Below are 17,207 nucleotides of genomic sequence, written 5' to 3' on the forward strand. Positions count from 1 at the left end.
GCGGGTCGGCACACATGCGCGTTCGCATATGCGCACTCGCGTGTGGCCGGACCCTCGTCTCCGCTGCCTGCTCTCCTTCACTCAGACAGCGCGCGCGTCCTCGCTGTCTCGCTCCACCTCTAGACGTGAATGCACGCTCACTACACACTGCAGAAGAGTTAGTTTAGCTCTGAGAATATCTAGTGGACGTTTGTGCAGAAATAAATGCTGCAGCATTACCGACCAGGTGCCGGTGTCTTCGGCTGCTGGCTGCGGTCGGGAGGCGATAACGTAACTCGTTGAGGAGCCCCGCTGCTGAAGCCTGCGCTGAACAGGAAAAGCCAACACTAGGATCAGCAGTGATTCATGGAGAGACCTTTGTCTGGTCAGCTAACATTACTGCCAAGCAGGTGAAATATAGAGTGATATTATGGTTTTAGCTGACGTCTGTCGCCTCAATGTTTTGAGCGATACTCGTTCATGTCTATGTAGAGCGAGCACAAGCGCGAGCTCGACGCTGACTTTCGTTGATTTCAAGGCCACAGGTGTCGCTGTTAAGCAGCATTTCTGAATCTTACAAATAGTCCTTTTAAAGGTGCAGTGTGTAGGATCCGGCGGCATCTAGTGATGAAGTTGCAGATTTCAACCAACTGAAACTTCTCACGTGTGCCAAGCGCGTTGGAGAGCTACGATGGCAAAAAAACAACAACATGAAAACGCGAATGTCCCCATCTAAAGCCAGTGTTTGGTTTGTCCGTTCTGGGTAACTGTAGAAACATGGCGGACTCCGTGAAGAGGACGCGCTCCCTATGTAGATAAATGTCTCATTCTAAGATAACAAAAACACAATACTTATTTTCAGGTGATCATACACTAAAGAAAAACATACTTATTAATATTAGATTCCATTTCTGCCAACAGATCTCCTTAAATGCTACACACTGTTCCTTTAAAGAGAGTAAAACATTTTTTCAAAGTGGCTCCTATTTCAGGTCCTTTGTGATATAAAAAGATCGACCAGTGTGTCTGATTGAAAACAAATCTGGCCAAAATGCAAGAAAAGCACCCTGTTGATCTGCCAGTAATTTATGCAACACTGAAGAGGCTCTGGATTACAGCAAGAGCTTAAATACAGAAAAACTTAAAGGGACTGTTTGTAACTTTTTAAGCGTATAAATGTACCGGGTCGGGACACATGCGCGCTCGCGTGTGGCTGAAGCCTCTGCTGCCTGCCTGCCTTCACTAACACACCGCGCGTTCTCGCTGTTTCACTCCACCTCTAGACGTGAACGCGCGCTCACTCCACACTGCAGGAGAGTTAGTAGCTCTGAGAATATCTAGTAAATGTACAGTGTACATTTGTGCAGAAATAAATGCTGCAGCTCCTCCAGACCAACATAGGTTTCCCGTGTCTTGTGAAGTGACGGGGCTCCGCAACGAGAAATGTTACCGTCACCGACCGGGTGCCGGTGTCTTCCCTGCACCCTCCGGCTGCGGTCGGGAGGCGATAACGTTACTCGCTGCGGAGCCCCGCTGCTTTAGCTCCGACCAAAACTCCGGTGTCTCCCTCCGGACGCAGTCGGGAGGCGATAACGTTTCTCTTCCTGCTTCAGCTTTGGCAGGAAAAGCCAACACTAGGATCGGTATTGATTCATGGAGAGACCTCCGTCTGGTCAGCTAACATTACTGCCAAGTAGGTGAAATATAGAGTGATATTGTGGTTTTAGCTGACGTGTGTCGCCTCACTGTTTTGAGCGACGCTCGTTCATGTCTATTTAGAGCGAGCAAGCGCGATCCCGACGCTGACTTTCGTTGACTTGACGGCCACAGATGTCGCTGTTAACAAGCATTTCTGATTCTTACAAATAGTCCCTTTAAATATGAATCTACACAGTACATTTATTTGGGGCAGGATATGCTGCTGTGTTCACGGGCTGCTGTGTAACTCTCAGTGTGTCGCTGATGATCGTACTGACTGCGTTTGTGTCTTCACACTCGGCTGTCTTTCCTCGAGGCGGCAGGATTTTCTTCTGTTTTCAGTTCTGCTGTCAGAACCGTTTTCCTCCTCCAGCGGCCGGCTGCGATCGTCGTGTCTCTACTGCTGTTCCTGATTTCACAAACAACAAGAGAGACACACAACTCATGAACACTGAGCTCTGCACCAACACAGCAGGTACAATTATTCTAATTTCATCACAGCTCAGTTTCCAAAAAACTGCCAAATATGTCTGCTGTGGTAAACGTACTTGGAGATGCTCATGACTCACCAGAAAACTAAATGAATTGCTTTATTTCACAGGTTTGTATCTAATTGCATTTATAATTTTGTAAGAAGTTTCCTAGACAGAACGATTTAATTTGGTGTTAACTACAAGAAAAATAAAGACACACCTTTGACAGTTATTTGAGTTTAGTTATCTGTGTTGAGTTTAGCTTACAAGATTTTTTTTGCGTTTAGACCTGCTGAAATCTTAAAGGAATACTTCAACAGTTTGGGAAATATGCTTATTTGCTTTCCTACTGAGAGTTAGATGAGAAGATTGATATGTCTGTTGTTAACTGGCCTGTATTCAATGTTCTTGTTGTTCTGTTAATGTTTTGTCTTTTGTGGAGCAATTAAAGAAAAAAAAGTTACTCTATATACGATGATAATAATAATACGTTTACTGTACTTCATTTCCTTAGATATCAACATTTGAGTGTATTAATAGTAGTATAACATGAATTTATCATTGGGTTAGTACTATATATGCACAACAAAACTGCAATTCTTTCAAAGAGAGTAAAGTGTTTCTTCATTTTTATATAAATCCAGTTTAAAAATGTATGTTGCCAAGTAGAGAATGTGGAAAAATCTTTATTTTAAAAATGTAATAAATATGCTAATAAATGTAGGTTCATCAAAAATAACCAAAAATTCTTTTTTTAAATGAAGAAAAGTTTGTTACATCAAAAAAGAAAATTGTGATTCCTGATAATCCCACACAGATTACAGTTCAGTGTGTTGTTTGTACAGTTTATTACCGGATCAGAGCAGGTTTGACAGATGACTACCCCCTCTTCCTCCCTCCTCCTCCTTCTCCTCCTCTCTTGTCCTCTCTCTCTCCTCTCTCTCTCTCTCTCTCTCTCTCTCAGACGGAGCTCTGCGTCTCCACCGCCCGCATCACACCGCTCTACCCGGCCTCCGAGCACTCTGGAGCTGCTTGGATTCAACACTTTACCCTCCTCCTCCACCCTCAGCTGTGGAGGTTCTGAACGGTCAGTGAACTTTTTCTCCAACCAACTTTGAGGACATTTTTTTTCCGCACTGGTCTCTTTTGGTGATGCCTCCAGACTGGAGCCCGACAGGTGCACCTCTTCCTCTCACACACGACCAAAGACTCTATGAAAGCTGGTTGCGCGCAAAGATGAAGAAAAACTGAGTATTTTGTGGCAGTTTAAAGTTTAAAGATTTACGCTTTTTTTTTTTTTTTTTAGACTGATCAGAAAGCAAGAGATGGATCGATCATTCTGGGAAACGCATCAAGTTTGATGTTACGGATTAGACAGACAGAAGAACAAACACCATGCTGCTTCTTCCATTCTCCAGGTTTCTGTGTTTGTGGCTGTGCAGCGAGGCCGTCTCGACTCAGCTCCACTGGCACGAAACAAAGACCACTTTCAGTCCTCGTTATGATGAATCCACCAACGCGCAGAGGAGCCGGAGATGGCGTACAGTCTCCGGGGAGGACAATGGGAGGACCTCGTGGCTGGATACCGTGAACCCGTCCTCCTCTGACCTGCCGGAGACGCAGACACCACACCGGCGCGCTGTGCGTAAAAGTAAAAGCGACGCGCCACATGGAGCGAGGCGCATTCGAATGTTACCCGGAGATGGAGCGTTACGCACGGATGGAAACGAGGTCGGTGAGCCGCGGAGACGGAGCGCAAAACCTGGAGGAAGCAGGAGGAGGAAGAGAAGCGAGCCGTCGCAGGACGGAGCCGCCATGGCGCAGGAACAAGGACTCAACATTACTGACTATGAGGAGGAAGGGGTGGACTACTCTCTACCGGATTTCCCTCCCGACACCACGCCGTTTGTGCCGGTGAACCGGCGCAAGCAGCTGAAGAACCCGTTCTACCCGGTCACCGCGGAGTCGTACGGAGCCTACGCGGTCGTGCTCTGCGCCGCCGTGGTCTTCAGCGTGGGGATCATCGGGAACGTATCGGTGATGTGCATCGTGTGTCACAACTACTACATGAGGAGCATCTCCAACTCGCTGCTGGCCAACCTCGCGCTCTGGGATTTCGTCATCGTCTTCTTCTGCCTGCCGCTCGTGGTGTTCCACGAGCTCACCAAGGACTGGCTGCTGGGGGAGTTCTCGTGCAGGATCATCCCTTACCTGGAGGTGAGAGGGGGGGTCTAGTTCTGGTTCTGGTTCTGGGGTTGATGCTGTACAAACCGGAAATGACTGTCTACATGAGTTAGGTGTCCATCTGACAGGTGAGAGCAGGTCTGACAGGATGGTGATGAGCACTTCCTGTTAAACAAATGAACACAATTTATACCATATGTGAACCAAACACCACCAATATGAATAGATATAACATTGGGTAGCTTCAGAACTCATAGCTGAAATATAGCATTAAAGGTGTGTAATCATTCCTCCTATTCCTACTGGCCATTAAAGGGACTATTTGTAACTTTCAGAAACCTGTGGCCGTTAAGTCAACGAAAGTCAGCGTTGCGCTCGCTCTACATAGACATGAACGGGCATCGCTCAAAACAGTGAGGCGACACACGTCAGCAAAAACCACAATATCACTCTATATTTCACCTGCTTGGCAGTAATGTTAGCTGACCAGACGAAGGTCTCTCCATGAATCACTGCTGATCCTAGTGTTGGCTTTGAGGCTGAAGCAGGAAGAGAAACGTTATCGCCTCCGACCGCAGCCGGAGAGAACAGGGGAGACACAGCACCCGGTTGGAGACGGTAACGCTTCTCTTCCTGCTTCAACCCCGCTGCAGGAAGAGAAGCGTTACCGTCTCCGACCGGGTGCCGGTGATAACGTTTCCCGCTGCGGAGCCCCGTCACTTCACAAGACACGGAAAACCTCTGTTGGTCTGGAGGAGCTGCAGTATTTATTTCTGCACAAACGTCCACTTCACTAGATATTCTCAGAGCTAAACTAAGTCTTCTGCAGTGTGTAGTGAGCGCGCGTTCACGTCTAGAGGTGGAGCGAGAACGCGCGTTGTGTGAGTGAAGGCAAGCAGCGAAGCAGAGACTTCAGCCACACGCGAGCGCGCATATGCGAGCGAGCACGTGTCCCGACCCGGTACATTTATACGCTTTAAAAGTTACAAACAGTCCATATAAGAGATCCCTTCCCTTCCCAACATGTCTCAAGTGAGTATATATCTACCAAATAATAATAATAATTAAATACAAACAAAATGCATGCAGGGAAGTATGCAAATGAGCTCAAATTGGTTTTACACAATATTTTTAGATTTATCGGATCTGAAACTGTTCTGAAAGTCAGAACTAGATTGTTTGAATTATTTTGAAACTGAGAGTCTGATCTGATTACACTGAGCCCAATGATAACAGATGATATATTTTACAGTGCAGGTCTAGTTCATGTGAACGGGTCACATCAGAGCTGAACTGGTGTGGAGAGTCGCTCCAGACTGCAGTCAGGTTTTAATCAGGTTTAATGTTGCCTAATGTGAAGGGTCTTTAATCTGTCCAATCAGAGTGAAGATGAGGATTAATGAAGGCTGAGATTAGACAATGACGACCCCCCTGATCAGTGGAGGAAACAGGACAAGGTGGACTGAGAATAGATCATTTACACTTTTTGTTTAATTTCATAATTTATATAGATCTTTTCATCCAAATCCTTTATTGTACTTTTGTTCTGGGGCTGTTGTTCCTGGTTTATGCTGACCCCGCACTAGAGGATAAGTGGGCAGATTTGGGGTCCGATTCGCTCCTCCCAACAATCACGTGGGTGTTCCCGATTCAAGGCTGGTCTAAACAGATTATCTGCCCAAATGATCCTGTAGTGTGACAGGTTTACCGACATAATCTTAATGTTACATACTGGATCAGAGTCTCCTCCTCGATTTCAAATCAACCTGAAATCCTGTAGTTTGAAAGGAACAGCGATGGAGTACTGAGCAGAAACTTGTAATAGCCAATGATGATGATAAACAATCGGATGTTGCGTACTTGTGTAGAACCAACCCGATCTCATGGGAATAAATAGCAGGACATTACAAGGACATACCGTGTGTCATGAGAACACCTATTTTGGCGTGTCATTTTTACGCCACGCAAAAAACTACAGTAACGGCCATGGTTATGTTTAGGCAACAATACCATCTGTTTAGGTTTAGGAAAACCATCATGGTTGGGCTTAAAATAAGTAAGTTAACTAAGTAAAATACGTAAACAACGTAACAGAAGTACGGGAAACACATCACTAATGTCACTTCAGCATTATTCAACAACACTTTGGGACACGATCACCGGTCTCCTGGTTGAAAGTCTTGCGTTGGTTGGACCCATCCACCTCCCCCCAGCCTTTCTCAGTTTTTACTCTACGTCTCTAGCTCTGAGTGTAGCATAGTTACGCAGATGCGTTTACATTGCAGTCAGAACAGACTACATGGCGGACATATGACACGCCAAAAGCAAGAACGGCGTTCTTATTGCACGCAAAATGACTTGCGAATTATTCTGTCATTCATACGCCATTTAGTGCGACCGGGTTGGTAGAACGTAAACAAGCCGCGCTGATTGCGTCTTCTCAGTCATGACTCCATCCATTTTTCCATTTCTTTTATTAATTTTTTTCCGTGCAAAACATGGCACACACAAGTGCAACCCTCTGACGGCGACAACCTGCCTCCATGTTTGTTTGTTTTCTGAAGCTACGTTTGATCACTCGAGTTTCTTCGAGATCCCAAGTCCCTGGAATCGCCACTCTGAAATGATTTAGTCAAAGATAACAAAGATGATGCATTATAAGCTCCGCACCAACGGTTTGAAATGGTACACACTTCCTCTGTCTCCTAAGTGGGCGTGGTGATGGCGTGGTCATTTTAGTGTTAGAATGTGTCCTCTGTGTTGGCAGCTCGTAATCCCGGTGTTGTTGATGTTGACATGTTGTAAATCAGCTGAGAGCCTGATGTGTAAACATTAGCAGCAGGTTAACATGTTTAAGCGTTTTAATGTGAAGTCTGGTAACAAAAGGTCGTATTTATTGAATTTAATCTTCTTAACTGCAGCAGCTCTTTGTTTGAGACGATGACCTACATGACATTAGTGATGTTTACTGATGTCACCAACTGTCCTCTTCTCTTTTCCATTCTTTTATTTTTTTATATTTTCTCATTTTACAGTAGAATGTAATTTGTAATTTGATTCCAAAGTAACAATAAAATACATACACATATTTCAACACAAAACCAGCCAGAGCTGCAAATCTGTTATTAGTGATTGTCAGCGTTTCACTTCGTGGTTGGTAGTTTATTAATTAATTTCAAAACAGACTAATATAAAGTAACATGTAGTACAGAGTTCAGACAGATCTGAGATCAGTCCTGTTGTCTCCTTTTAACTGTTTAATGGAGCGTATAATCACACAAAACAGCAGGAGGATTAAATCTGAAAACTGCTGTGATGGTCCCGCCCCCAACACACACACACACACACACGAACACACGAACACACACAGGTAAGCTTTAAGAGTCACAATATCATCATTCAAATAAAAAAGATAAAAAAAAAACAAACAGCTGCAGCACTAACGTGGTTCACTCTATTTGTCTAGACATAAAATAATTACCTTACATAGTAAATATTTCTGTTTTTTAAAGAACACCATTTCCCACAAGCCCACAGACTGCTGTTGCAGGTTTAAGGTCAGCAGCTTGACAGACAGTCACGTCCTGTCAGAGGTGCTATAATGACCAGTTTCCAACTTGTTAATGTTATTCATCCAAGTTGTAATCATGTTGTCAGAAAAAGATTAAAGCTCAGTGGACTTTGTGACTTAAAAGTTCAAACACACGTCTTCAGCGAGTAAAACTAGCAGTAGTACAGTATATATGGACATTCATGTTCTCAAATCTAGCAAACATAATCTGACATTTTGTTTATAATTTCTCTTGATTACTATTTCCTCATTATTGTGACTTTTTTCCTCATAAACTAATGACTGTTATATTAAATATTATTTTGTCTGGCAGAAGTTCAGCTTTATCTTGTAATATTTTGTCTTTTTTCTTAAAATTACGACACTAATCTCATAATGTTTTGACTATTTTTTATTTTATTCTTAACATCTCCGTCGTAGGTTTAAATTGTCGTACAGTCAGTTGATTTATTGCTGCTGCTAACACAGAATGTTGTTGCACTTCTCGTATTCTGGGAAACTTGCGTGTAGAGAAGTTTCTAAAGTGAAACCTGACACTCCTCTTCTCTTCCCAGGTGGCTTCTCTCGGGGTCACGACCTTCACGCTGTGCGCTCTGTGCATCGACCGTTTCCGCGCCGCCACCAACGTGCAGATGTACTACGAGATGATCGAGAACTGGGCGTCCACCACGGCCAAGCTCGCCGTCATCTGGGTGGGCGCTCTGCTGCTTGCGCTGCCCGAGCTGCTGATCCGACAGCTGGTCACCGAGGACGGCGACCCGCCCGACGTGACGCCGTGCGAGCGCTGCGTAATCCGGATCTCCACTGACCTACCGGACACGCTGTACGTCCTGGGACTCACCTACGACGGCGCGCGCCTCTGGTGGTACTTCGGCTGCTACTTCTGCCTGCCGACGCTGTTCACCATTTGCAGCTCGCTGGTTACCGCCCGCAAGATCCGCCTCGCTGAGCGGGCCTGCGTCCGCGGCAGCAAGAAGCAGATCCAGCTGGAGAGCCAGATGAACTGTGCCGTGGTGGCGTTGGCCATCCTGTACGGCTTCTGCATCATCCCGGAGAACATATGCAACATCATCAGTTCGTACATGGCGGCCGGCATTCCCAGGAGAACCCTGGACATCCTGCAGCTGGTCAGCCAGATGTTGCTCTTCTGTAAGTCCGCGGTGACGCCGGTGCTGCTGTTCTGCCTGTGCCAGCCGTTCACCAGAGCCTTCCTGGACTGTTGCTGCTGCTGCTGCGACGAGTGCGGCCCGCCCCGCCCCGCCGCCGCCACCGCCGCAACCAACGACACCGACAACGAATGCAACACCACCGAGCTGGAGCTGTCGCCATTCAGCACCATCCGCAGAGAGCCGTCCACCTCCGCTGCCTACAGCGCCGTGGGGACACACTGCTGAGGTCAAAGGTCAACAGCGTTAGGCGGAGCTTCTTCTGGGTCAGAGTCTGATTGGTGGACGCGTTGACATATCAGGCTGTAAATTCCTGAGATTTTTAAAACTGTTCATGTTTACTGGCGGACAGACTGGAGTTGCCACTGTTGGTCCGTTCACTGTTTACAGAGTTTATATATGAAAGAACACAGTCAGTATTAGTTAATAGCATTTATATGTTCAGCTCTTAATTAACTCACCAGTATTTTCACTGAATCTGCACTCAGTCTTCCTTTTTGTTCGTTGTCACTGTATCTTACAGAAGCTGAGAGCAAACGTGGACTCCGGCGACTTCTTCTTCTCATTTTCTTGAGATCACATGATCACAAAAAAAGTGGTTTGACGTCTTGAGATACGTGATGATTAAATTGGTTAACGCTTTATTTTAAGTGTCTGTAAATTCACAACAATTTCCTTAAAAAAAATCCCCCGCGACGAGATCCTGATATGAGCGACAGACCGCTGTATGGGCTGCACAGCAGGGAGGATGTTCCCACTGTAACGTACTGGGAGCTGTGGAACCCTTGTTGGACTGACAGACTTCTAGTGACACATTTTGCATGCACAAGGTTCATTCCCATCCAGACCACAGTGATTGTTATTAAGAAACCTTGTTGATAGTGAGTTTCCTGCGTCCTAAACACATTTCCCATCATCCCCGGATGACGGGACGCCATTAATCTTGAGCCCTGACAGTACCTACGGTATTGTGGAAAGACGAATACCGACACATTTTCAGAATTTGGGCATCGACTTGGTACCTTAGTATCAGTTCTCCTGACATCCCTATTTCTATTGCTTCTACACGGCTCTCAACATGGCGATGACTGAGCCAGGAGCTTGCAGCTAACAGCACTAACAGTGGAATCAACATCAACAGTGCTGACGGAGCTAACAGTGTTTACCTGGGGGGAAACTAGAGGGTTGGTGCTACGCTTCTGCGGTGGCGCCGTCAGTTGGGACAGACTTATCAGCTGTAACCGCCATATGAGAGCAGTGCAGAGCGGCGGCCGTAAGCTAGCCAGTGGGGCACGCTCACATGCACAAACATGCACAAAAAGCATGTGCAGCCGGCCCGGCTATGTCAACACAGCGAGGAAAAGCTCTGATTACAATACACACAGAGGGAGAGAGACTTCATTCTCTGCTCAGGTAGACATGTCTTTACACAGACAATAGTTGTTTGCTGCTATATTAATGCTCTGAATTTTGTATAAAGAACATTTAACCTTCCTGTGAAGAGCTGCTCCATTTAAATACAAAATACAAATTTGTTATTAATTTTTTTATCAGGACTTTTATTCTCCATACATGTTGAACTGTACGCTTTCCTGTAGACACATTTTATGTTTTCACATGTTCAGCCGACCTGTTGCGAATTCACTAAAAGACTGAGTTGTGCAAATAATTATTTGGGCTTGTCGCAATTGAGCACCGTCTCTACCTGCCAAATTACGGCGTTCTTTTTTGAGGAAATTATTAGGAAATTACAGACCCCTAAAATTAAGTGTTACCTTAAATCGGCATTGAAAGTTATCAACTACGGCCGCTATCAGCACCTGTGGTTTTGTTCTTTTGGATATTGTTTTCTCTGTTTGTGTGAGTGAGAGAGTCACACAGTGACGTACAGTAATATATTGAAAATGCTGTGTTGTGTTTGCTGATGATGTTCTTGTAGCAGAAAACCTGCACAGTTACTGTTGTTTTTTTTTAGCCACAAGAGAAGTGTCACTTTAATTAAAAAATATTTTAAAATACATGTTTTGAACCCTGGTGCATTTAGACAGTTGATTTATTTGTAAGGCTCATCTCCAAACCGTTCAATTTGTTCACACAGAAACTAAATCAGGGCTGTCACTTCAACCTTTTGAACAGCAGTTTATATTTCAAATAAAAAGTGACAAAGTGGACTAAGGGCACCTTCATTTATAAACACAAAAACAAAAACACTGCGCAAAATCGTATGGAAATAGATGTACAGAATGAAACCTGTTTATCCCAAAACAAAAAGAAGCAGAGTGAAACTCCCCGTTGTCGTCCATCCAGAAGACACAGCCACCATTGTTTGTACTGTTCAGACTCACAACATGTCCTCATCCACTCGGAGTTACAGTCAATCCAACAAACAACTGAACCCTCCTCAGACACGGACAGAAAGCACAAACAAGTCAAGGCAAGAACATCTTTTACGTTTTTTGTTTTGTTTTATTTTGCTAAAATGACAAACAAAAACATCAAAACAAAAGTTGCAATTACAATTTATTTGCTGCGTCACGCTCAGCACAAGCCTCAGCTGCTTTTCCTCTCGCCATCGCTTCGTCATCATCGACGCCGCCCAGTCGGGGAGGACACAGCGCGCCATTGTCCTCGCCTCCCGTTGTCGTGACGACGGAGGGAGTCTGCCTCTCAGCTGGCCGCCACAGTGAACGGTGCTACAGTACGGCAGACAGCAGAATCGAGGCTCATTTATTATGAAAGAAGTTGTGTCTGATGGTTTCTGGTCTGAGCCGGTGCAGTCTGGCCTCTAAAGAACACATTTTAGAAATACAGACGTACAAAAACTGAGCTTTTGATTTTTCTGATCTAAATACTATATGTGCATTTGAAGATGTTGCATGGGGAGCAAACATTGGATAACACCAGCTTTAAAACAACATCAGTGATCTGTCGAGCAGTAACACATGAGAATCAGGTTAAATGTTGCAATGAATGATCCACACTACAATCTGGAAATACTGAAGAGGCTAAAATGATCATGAAACATCTGAAAATGAATGTAGACCACACGAAAATCTTCACGTGTTAGTGTCCGAACCAATCGGTGAGAACTTTTTCAGGATCCATTGCTCGATCGTATCCCCGTCTTCAGCCGCCTCAATGCAGAGGACGACTTCTTTTGTTCCTCTTTGACAGATTGATTATAATATGTAGGATTATAACGATTCACACTACCCTTATCAGCATGTACGTTCGTTGCTTAAAACAGAATTAATGCTTTTCTGTTGCACTTGGGTAACCCCCTGGAGCGCCACGGCTGGCGGAGCGATCGTGGCCACTCGTATCAAATCACTACACGGCACAAATCTTTGATCCTTGTCGTTCATAGCTGGACTTTTAACTGTATTCACTTTGTCTTTGGCTGTAGCACAACAAAGGAGGAAATAACAACAATTAATTCAATTATAACAGACAAAAAAGAAACCATTGAACTATGTAGCCTACTTAGCTTACTTGTGGTAGAAGCACAAAGGATAAATGACCAAATCAACAAAATCTGCAAGTCGAGCAGGCAAAACGCTCCGCCTGTGAAACGCTCTCGGTGTGGTATGACACCTCTTACTAACATACAGAGAGCGAACGAACTTGCGAATGGAGCACGAAAAATTGTCCAGATATGCTACGAGCGATGTCACTCTCTATTACATTGAGGGAGTGATATTGATTTTCAGATTGTCAGTTACTGTATGTGTTGTTTTTGACCAGTGAAAATAAGTTGGAGGTGCATAAACTTTGCATAAACAGAACCAGGGCGAGCGTTTTTTCAAACAAGCAAGACGTCGCTCAGCCTGCTCGCTGACGCACGGAGCAGGTTAGGACATCTTCACTGGGAAAAACTGAAACAATCTGATGTTCACTCGTAGGCATCGCGTCCAGTTAGGAAGAGATGTCACACTGTGAGGAGGACGTCGTGTCGCAGCCGAAACGCGGCGCATCAGCACCAGGTGGAATCTAGGCGTATCTGACAGAAAATTCTCAGCAAGCTCAGAGGCCTTTAGGTGCTCTGGACTACAACTGTGGTTCAAAGTGATTCCCAGCTTCTCCCAAATAGCTATGCTTATATTTTTAATTTTAGCATGTTAACATGTATACAGTACATTTAGCATGTCAGAATTAATCTAATTATAACTAGGGCTGTCAATCGATTAAAATAGTTAATCGCGATTAATCACACATTTTTTATCTGTTCAAAATGTAAAGTGAGATTTGTCAAGTATTTAATACTCTTATCAACATGGGAGTGGACAAATATGCTGCTTTATGCAAATGTATGTATATATTGATTATTGGAAATCAATTAACATCCCAAAATAATGACAGATATTGTCCAGAAACCCTCACAGTTACTGCATTTAGCATAAAAATATGCTCAAATCATAACATGGCAAACTGCAGCCCAACAGGCAACAACAGCTGTCAGTGTGTCAGTGTGATGACTTGACTATGACTTTCCCCAAACTGCATGTGATTATCATAAAGTGGGCATGTCTGTAAAGGGGAGACTCGTGGGTACCCATAGAACCCATTTTCATTCACATATCTTGAGGTCAGAGGTCAAGGAACCCCTTTTAAAATGGCCATGCCAGTTTTTCCTTGCCAAAATTTTGTGTAAGTTTGGAGCTTTATTTAACTTCCCTCATGACAAAGTAGTATACCCTGGTTGGATTCCTTAGGTTTACTAGTTTCATATGATACCAGTAGCTTCTCTCTAGCTTTAAAATTGACCTTGCTACAAAAAAATCTGAAGTTGCGTTAATGAGTTAAAGAAATTACTGGCGTTAAAACGAATTTGCGTTAACATGTTATTATTGCGGTAACTTTGACAGCCCTAATTATAATCTAATATCTAATATTTTAACCTCATGTCCGTACATGAACTCCAATCTTATTTTAATCAGAAGCTTCAAAGAAATTAGATTCCTACTGTACTTAAGTTGCACCATTTAGAGCCAAGACTTCAGACAAATTTCCTGTTTTCTTAAACCCCCCCCCCATCATTTAAGATAGAATCATATAAAAATGAATTTGTATTTATAGGCGTGGATAATGACATAACATTCTTGTTTAATTGTATTCATCCCAGAATTATCCAGAGGGGACTCTCTGTATGTAAACCACATTCTTCTCTAATCACCCGCTTGGCTTTGATTTGCTCTCTGGCACCAAACTTGCGTGTTCGAGTCTTTTGTAAACGAGGCTGGCGGCCCCCGTCGCTGCTCCAGTAATTAGACAGCCCCATTCATTCAGAGACAATGGGGCGACGGGTACACTGAGGCTCCGCTGCTGAACAGGCTGCTCACTGACCTTCTCCCAACTGCTCCCAGGACTGTTTTCTGGCCTGAGACGGACGTCCTGGGCGGGCTGGGATCGCTGCCCCCTGATTGGTTGACAGGAGCCAGGTTTCCAAGGCAACCAAAGCACTGGATGGTGAGGATTCAGATCACTTTTTTTTGTTGTTGTCTGCAGGGCTTTCTGAACATCAAAACAGCCATAAAACAATCATAAAAACAGAAATATAAATGTTTCAGATATTGCCCAAACGGCCAAACCACAGACGGGATTCACGATGTGGTCTCTGGTGTCAAAGCGGTCTAAATCCACTCCGAAAGCTCTCTTCAGTCCTCTCAGTGGAGGAGCCTGTTCAGTAGGTTCACCAGCTGTTTGTAACAAACTACAGCAGTGCCCGTTCGGGGCACATGTTCGTTCCGAATGGGCCGATCGCTTGACTCCCGGTATTGCTGCTTGCAGCGTTGTCGGCGGGCATGCCCGTTCAGAGCGTGTGGCCGTTTGGGACGCGTGCATCTTCAGAGTGGGCCAATTGGTTGGCCCACAGAAGCGCTGCTTGCAGAATTCCTGAAGATGCTTTGACTCCAGAGAAGTGTAGAAGTGTTCAGTTGTAACATTAGCATATCCAGTGAACTGCAGTCAATGAACCGCGCCCTATAAAGGCCTGCTGCAGACGACGTGCTGGATTCTGTCTACAAAGCCCTGATGCCCGACTCCCGCTGCTGCACAGAGCGCCGTCCGCTTGTTTATTCAAAGTTTATTAATACTGAAGGTGTTGCGTGTCCACCAAGGACACTGCACGTCCTTGGGTCATCATCAGTATGTGCCATATGTGAAGAAAAAAAGGATGACCAGTTCTGGAGAAATGCGAAGGACACATACAGAGATTCTTTGCTTTATAGACAAGATAAAGACAGACCACAGAAACGCTGCAGCACATAAAAGTCATGAATAAATATACATGCTTTGAAGCAGAATCATCTGTAGCACATTCTCTGGAAGTTTGACCAGAAGTTGTCAAGACATCTTCCTCTCGACCAAAGTGTTGGACTGATGCACCAACATCATCATCCTTATTTCCAGCTGTTCTCAGACTAAAGAAGGAAACTGTTGACTACAGACCCACTTTATCTTCTGTCTCCTGTGCAGTGTGACAGTGTTTCTGCAGCAGCTATACCCCCCGGGTGAAGAGTCTTAATGCAGGCCGACTGCGGCTGCTGTCAGAGAGCTGCAGTGATGTGATTCACTGTAAAGATTCCCTCCAGACATCTGCTGACGCTCCCCCCAACTAACTCCTCACAGACGATCTGTTACTTCACATAATGAACTGAAAGTCTGCAGACTGAAGCGTCGCCTCCTCACACAGTCTGCTGCCGAGTCTCACATCCAGAAATAACAAAGAAGAGAAACCTGAGGCTGTTTCTGAAGTTCCTGACACACAACAGGAGACGAGGTGAAGCTGTTTGCTCCGATGTCTTCATTGGTTACAAAGCTGCAGAAACATTAACATGTCAGCTGAAACCGTCTGAAAATCATGACAACAAACAAATGTGGAACACAAACAAGAAGCCAACCACCAAAGAGATGATCCGTGCAGTACTTATAGGGGTGCATACTGAGTGGCATTAAACCTAATATGACCCACTTTTGCTGCAGAGCTTTTAATGGTGATTTTGTGACTTCAAAGGTAACGTGATAAAAAAACGAAAAGCCTCAACAGTGACTGAAAACAGGAAGTGGTAAAAGATATGAGACTAACAAGAATAAGAGTCTACAACCATGCCAGCAGCTCTGTGAGGCTGGATGTTGGCACAGTGGTGCTTTAAGCTAAATGCTAACATCAGCATGCTAACATTATATGATGTTAAAGGACCAGTGTGTTGTATGTTGTATGTTTCTCTGGTGTATAATCACCTTATAATAAGACTCGTTGTGTTTTCGTTACCTTAGAATGAGCCGTTTATATCTACATAGGGAGCAGGCAAAGAGACGAAACTCCAGTGTTTTTTGACAACAGCCACTGCCACGATTTTGGACTGAAAAAGCTTATTATATTTATATTTTATTGTTCAACACAGGCCATTTTGGTAGAATATGAAAATAGAATAGAAAATAATTTCGTTTTACTTTTGTTACTTTTTAGGTGCATGTTTTACTGACATCAGGTAGTCGCTTTCAGTCCAAAATGGCGGAAGCATAGCTTTGGTGCTGGGCGCTGATGTTGCAATGGAACGAACAACTGACCTTCACTTCTTGGCAATATATGTTCTTTGGAGCGGGTCCTCTTCATGGAGTCGGCCGCCATGTTTCTACAGTAGCCCAGAACGGACAAACCAAACACTGGCTCTAGAGAGGGACATTCACATTTTCGCGTCGACCACCGTAGTTCTCCTACACGCTTGGTATACGTTTCAGTTGTTTGCAATCTGCAACCTTGCCGCTAGATGCCACCAAATCCTACACACTGCACCTTTAAGCAGGTATAATGTTTACCATGCTCACTGGGGTAGTTTAGCGTGTTAGAACGGTAACATTTGCGAACACAAAGCACAGCTGAGACTGACGGGAATGTCATTAGTTTTGCAGGTATTTAGTCATGAACCAAAGTATTGGATAAAATAGGCTTTTTGACCCGATGATGGTGCTGGATGAAAAGTTCAGGGATCACAAAAGCTTTTACAGTTCATCCTGAGATGGACCAAATTTCAGGGCATTCTATCCAATAGAGAGACGAAGTCCCGCCCCTTCCGGTGGAACACCATGGGACCTTATTTCGGAAAAAATACAAATGGTAGTCAACGACAAGGGACG

At 44.5% G+C, this 17,207-nt stretch overlaps 1 protein-coding gene across 1 annotated transcript; it reads left to right on the forward strand.

The window, feature by feature from the left end:
- Positions 1-3,134: 3,134 nt before the first annotated feature.
- On the forward strand, positions 3,135-11,240 carry LOC141766593 (prosaposin receptor GPR37-like). Its single transcript, XM_074633556.1, has 3 exons — positions 3,135-3,237; positions 3,457-4,367; positions 8,460-11,240. The coding sequence occupies exons 2-3, from the start codon at positions 3,546-3,548 to the stop codon at positions 9,297-9,299; spliced, it is 1,662 nt and encodes a 553-aa protein (XP_074489657.1). The 5' UTR covers positions 3,135-3,237; positions 3,457-3,545; the 3' UTR covers positions 9,300-11,240.
- The last annotated feature ends 5,967 nt before the right edge of the window (positions 11,241-17,207 follow it).

Source organism: Sebastes fasciatus, chromosome 4 (genome assembly GCF_043250625.1).
Source record: "Sebastes fasciatus isolate fSebFas1 chromosome 4, fSebFas1.pri, whole genome shotgun sequence".
NCBI classification, from domain to species: Eukaryota; Metazoa; Chordata; class Actinopteri; order Perciformes; family Sebastidae; genus Sebastes; species Sebastes fasciatus.

Excerpts from the sequence above, each read along its gene's own strand:
- LOC141766593 (XM_074633556.1), top strand. The coding sequence starts at position 3,546 with ATGCTGCTTCTTCCATTCTCCAGGTTTCTGTGTTTGTGGCTGTGCAGC. Across the intron at positions 4,368-8,459 it reads GGATCATCCCTTACCTGGAG|GTGGCTTCTCTCGGGGTCAC; the intron begins GTGAGAGGGGGG and ends TTCTCTTCCCAG.